This window comes from Austrofundulus limnaeus, unplaced genomic scaffold (genome assembly GCF_001266775.1).
Source record: "Austrofundulus limnaeus strain Quisiro unplaced genomic scaffold, Austrofundulus_limnaeus-1.0 Scaffold18, whole genome shotgun sequence".
Taxonomy (NCBI): Eukaryota; Metazoa; Chordata; class Actinopteri; order Cyprinodontiformes; family Rivulidae; genus Austrofundulus; species Austrofundulus limnaeus.
The window spans coordinates 1,526,067-1,531,384 of NW_013952420.1; the positions used below are offsets into that span (position 1 = coordinate 1,526,067).

Sequence of the window (5,318 nt, forward strand, 5' to 3'; positions counted from 1 at the left end):
ATATAAAACTCAGGCTTGCCCAGCCAGATATTTAACAGATAATAATCAGAGGTGCAGCTTTCATTTTAAACAATCAAGACACGCCTACACTAGCCAATCAGGAATCAAGTGGGGGGCGGGACTTGAATATCGGCAAAACTTAGATTCAGATCCAGCAGAAGTTGGAGCAATGCTCAAAATATATATATTTATTTGTTTGAAAAGAGCTGGAAACGATATTGAAGCTGACAGATTTGTAAAACCAGCTGTCAGAGAAGAAAATCCTGCAGAAGGATTTTTAACTGAAAAACTTCAGAATCCTTTCCTTTTAAACTTTTAAATATTAATTTCAGTCTCCGACAGAATAAAATATTGAAGTAATATTCACAAGATTAAGGAACTAATCCTCTGATGTCACAATGTCCTGCAACATATTTCTATTTTAAGGTTTTTTGATTTTAGATCACAAGTCTTGCTGTTTTGAAACACTGTGAACTGGTATCTTAATAATAATAATAATACAGGTAAATCAATCTGTAGACACTAACCAGTGCTTTAAATCGCACTCAGACTCTGATGGGACACATCAGAAGCAGTGGAGGTTCAGTGTCTTGCCCAGGGACACTTTGACATATGACTGAAAAGCGGTAAAATTGAACCCCCAACTCTCAATGGAGGACGCAGATCCTTCAAAAGCCTTAAAATGCCATTAATCTTTCAGAGGTTATAAAAATGTTAACACATTGTTAGTCGGATGGATGTAATTCATTGAAATATTAAAATAATTGATAACATTTGTTTCTTTGTAAAAAAAAAAAATTACAGAATGCAACTCGCAGCTTGTTGTTGTGTTCAAATAAATAATTGGGTGAAATAGTTTTTTTATTTGTCTATTATTGTAATGTTGGTCTTAAATTTTATTTCAAGTGGCATTAAAAAGACTTAAACATCTTAAATTGAACTTGCCTTAAGCTGTAGGAAGCCTGCGCTCAGACACAGCCACCCAAATGTGGCTCTTCTTTGCAGCAACATCCACATTTGAAGCATTTTTTACTTCCACAGCTCTAACTTTGTGTTCGGTTGGAATATTGAACAAAAAGACCTGACGTTCTGCTACAACTTCTTCATCTCTGTTCAACATTGTTCAACGACTTTACAAAAACGAGGTGTTTTTCTGTCTCGCAGGAATCAAGCCGTACCCTAAGTTTACAGCAGTCATTCACGTGGTCACCCCGCTGGTCTCTCTGTCCCAGCCTGTGATGAAGCTGATCGTAGCCGTGGCCAAATCTCAGTACTGTGCTCAGGTGAATAAAACCCAGACCCTAGCAGAAGTGTTTGGACTGTTTTCACTACACAAACTTGCCTTTATGATGGGTTTTTGTTCCAATGTTGGGCTGTTCTGCTGATTTACTAACAGTGAGTTCAGTTTGCCTTGATGCTGGGCTGTATTGCTGAGATGTCAGTGTTCTTACAACATTGCTTTGTTGTTGTTGTAGGTGGTAGGACTGATCCTAAAATAGTTTCATCTAGAAGTGTTTTTTTCTACATCAATAGTCCCTTTGAGGGAAAAAAAAAGTCCTCTGAATTAAATTATCATTATGTAGGTTGATAAATACTGCGTTGACTTAAGGCTTTCAATAATTTGAATCTATTTTGAACATTTGCATAAATACACGAATTTAAATGAAATAGAAAATGTATCAGGAGTTTTGACTCATGTTTCTTCTATGTTGCCTTTGTGCAGGTGATAATTCTCTGGAACTGTGACAAGCCTCTTCCTGCCAAGCACCGCTGGCCTGCCACTTCAGTCCCTGTTACTGTTATAGAAGGAGAAAGCAAGGTAAAAGTTTTATCCATGAACCTCTCCCTTTTGTGCACAACTGCAGCCAATTTGCATCATCTGCACTGGAAGCCATGAGTCTGTGGTTTTAGGCTTTTGTTTGGGTGTGTTTAAAAAGTTGTGCGTCAGTGCAGAGGAAACAGGTCTGAGATTCACATGTCTCAAACACTTGTTGGTCCAAAAACTGCAGGATTCCTTTGTGAATAAAATAGGGGTTTAGTAGATTTGCAAGTCTTTTTCTTTTTGTTGACTATTTAACATGTTATCAAAATTAAAATCAGAATTAAAGCTGTAAATTTACTTCCTCACAGTAAGATCTGTCCTTTTTTTTTTTTTTTTTTGCATTGTACAAATGACACCAGGTGATAGGCAGTCGGTTTCTTCCCTACGACACCATCCCCACTGATGCTGTGCTCAGTCTGGATGAAGACACCGTGCTTTCCACCACCGAGGTCAGTCTTCCTGCAAACTACATTAAACATTAACCATCATTTTAACAAAGGCTGTGTTGACTTTTCTTTCCTTTTCTTCTTCTACTGGATTCAGGTGGACTTTGCCTTCACGGTGTGGCAGAGTTTCCCTGACCGCATCGTTGGCTACCCGGCTCGCAGCCACTTCTGGGACAGCAACAAGGAGAGGTGGGGCTACACTTCTAAATGGACCAACGACTACTCCATGGTGCTGACTGGAGCTGCCATCTATCACAAGTACTGACACCTCACCCTCTCTGTGTTTTTTAACGGCGCTTGACCTTATCAAGGCTCCTCTGACTCCATCGCTCTTCTCCCGCAGATATTACCACCACTTGTACACCGCCTACCTGCCAGAGAGTCTGAGGGGCATGGTCGACCAGATGTCAAACTGCGAGGACATTCTCATGAATTTTCTTGTGTCGTCAGTGACTAAACTACCACCCATCAAGGTCACCCAAAAGAAACAGTACAAGGAAACGATGATGGGACAGGTGAGCGAGGAGTAGTTGGTTTCACCTCTGTATGTTGAACCAGCTTTAGTGACGTAATCATTAATCATTCATCTCATTTTCTAATTACTTAACAAGGAGATTCAAGATTTGTTTTTGCACTGTAAGGCTTGGCTTGCCCACGATCCATCAGCCTGGCCTTATTCCACCCCGGCCCTGGTTGTGTTTGCACTGAGCAGAGAGCCGCCCGAGATCATAATATTAAACACACAAATCTTGTTTTGTTTTATTTGCGACACAATAATATTGGACAACACTAAACTTGAAGGAAAATACCAAAGTACAGGACCATCCAGCAGTATGATGCTGAAGATGAGAGGGCAAGACAACAGAGCAGTGACTCCTAACGGGGTATGTGAGCATATAACAGGGGGTACATGAAAAAATTTCCCATGTGTGTAAAAAAGTGAATAAAAATAGGACTAGGCCCTATGATTTCCACAATGCGGAAAATGCAAACGGAATCACGAAATTAACATGAAATGGAATCATGTAGAAAACGCGGAATCTCACGGAATTTGCTAATTTGGGGTATTTGATGTATTTTGAACAGTGCCGCTTCCTGCACCTGCCATATAATTACTTATTCACTTTCAAGGCAACATATTCATCTTTATTTTTAATTTGAGTTGAAAAGAATAAAATGCCTGAGAATTAAACGTTCTCGGGGCTTAATTAAATAATGTTCATATAATAATCAGCTGTTGTACATTATAGTTTTGGAGAATCATCATTACATTTGACAGAGGGGTGGTATGACAAAATGGCTCAGGGGGGTACACAAGTCTAAAAAGGTTCGGAACCACTGCAATAGAGGATGGTAAGCTAATGTTAGCTTCTTGTTGTTGGTAGCATGCTACTGTTATGTAGTTAAACTTGAGCGTGACAACATAACTCTCATCTGTGTGACGTGACGCCCCCGGTCAGTGAACCAATCAGTGAGGAGCAGTAGCTGACCGGATAGAACCATGGGTTTCAGGGATCCAGGAACAGGGGTGGACCTGGGCCACAAGGACTGATGCAAACACGCTGAACCCAGGTTTGAAACCAGGCCAGCTCGGGCCAACCTGAGCCAGGCCTTGCAGTGCAAAAAGGCCAAAGGTCACCAATAACTGAGATTACATTGTTTTATTAATCTTTTGTCTTCCATACACGACCGCTTCTCACCTGTTTCCTGTTTTGTTTTACCATCAGAGCTCCAGAGCGTCCCGTTGGGCCGACCCAGACCATTTTGCCCAGCGCCAGACCTGCATGAACAAGTTTGCCAGCTGGTTTGGCACCATGCCTCTGGTCCATTCTCGGATGAGGCTGGACCCAGTCCTGTTCAAAGACCAGGTGTCTATCCTGCGGAAGAAATACAGGGAAATCGAGAGACTGTAACCTTCCTGAGCACCTCTCCTCCTCCTCACTCAGTGGACACCGGGGGGCAGAGGATTGTGTGGAGGGATCGATGGGGAGTTAAACTGGATCAGGTCCTGGAGAAGAGGAGGTTAAGAAGCTAGAATGAATGTGGAGGACATCACATTTCTATCGTCCTCCTTTTCTCCTCTCTGCCTCCTGATTTCATGTGTTTGTTGTGTAAACACTAACTAACTGCACCCAAGGACATCAAACTGTTGCTCTTTGTGGTGGAAATCATAGCTTGCTGCTTCAGTGTCCGACTCGCTGAAAGTGACTGTGTTGTTTCGTACACTTATGCACAGGTTGATGAAAGGTTTTGCTGACACCATATTATTAATAATAATGAAGAGGATAACACTATTTTTGATTTTTGTTTTTGTTTAGCTATTTTTTTATACAGCAACTGAACGGCCAGAGCTACTCTCTAAATTGTCTCAACGAAAAACTGACGAGAGTGTTGGACAAAGGCAGGAATGAAGAGCTCTCAGCCACAGAGAAACTGGGTTGTGGATCATAACATTCACAGTGCCTCACCGTTAATCGAAACACGATAGAATCTGATAATCAGAAAAAGACTTGGTGGAAATTTTGCACCTTGATCTTGCTGCTTTTTTTGTTTGTTTTTTTTTGTTTTGTTTTTTAATCAAATGATAGTGTGATTTTTCTGGTCAATAGCAAAGTTTAATAAGATATTGTCTTTTATGCAGTTGCTCAAACATAATATGTGCCATTCTGGATACATTTTCCTGTTGAAATAATTCTCCCAAAGCTGCTTTACACAGTTCAATTGGCCACGAGTGAAGAGACGTCACTAACAATTCAGTGACTTAAAAAATGTATTATTTTTTCATTCTGAAAGGATTACCTAACGAGCTTCACCACATCCTTAAAAACATCCTGGTACTGTATGTTTGATCATACTGTATGTGGGGCTTTAAGGGAGGCTGAATTGACAAGCCCCCACACCTATGGAGGTAAATATGTGTTTTTATTATTCAATCAAACAAAAAGCATCTTCAATCAAAAAATAATAATTTCAATCAGAAATATTTTTTTCAACCAAACAAAAAATAAATTCAATAAAAAAAAAGAATATTTTCAACCAAAAATAATAAT

General features: G+C 40.1%; 1 protein-coding gene across 1 annotated transcript in view; it reads left to right on the forward strand.

Moving 5' to 3' along the window:
• LOC106514225 (exostosin-1a) overlaps positions 1-4,562 on the forward strand; it is a 44,642-nt gene extending 40,080 nt beyond the window's left edge. The window contains exons 6-11 of the mRNA XM_014003384.1: positions 1,165-1,283; positions 1,724-1,819; positions 2,182-2,271; positions 2,366-2,526; positions 2,612-2,783; positions 3,996-4,562. Coding sequence (XP_013858838.1) covers positions 1,165-1,283; positions 1,724-1,819; positions 2,182-2,271; positions 2,366-2,526; positions 2,612-2,783; positions 3,996-4,181 — 824 coding nt within the window. The 3' untranslated portion in view covers positions 4,182-4,562. The remainder of the gene's footprint in view (positions 1-1,164; positions 1,284-1,723; positions 1,820-2,181; positions 2,272-2,365; positions 2,527-2,611; positions 2,784-3,995) is intronic.
• The last annotated feature ends 756 nt before the right edge of the window (positions 4,563-5,318 follow it).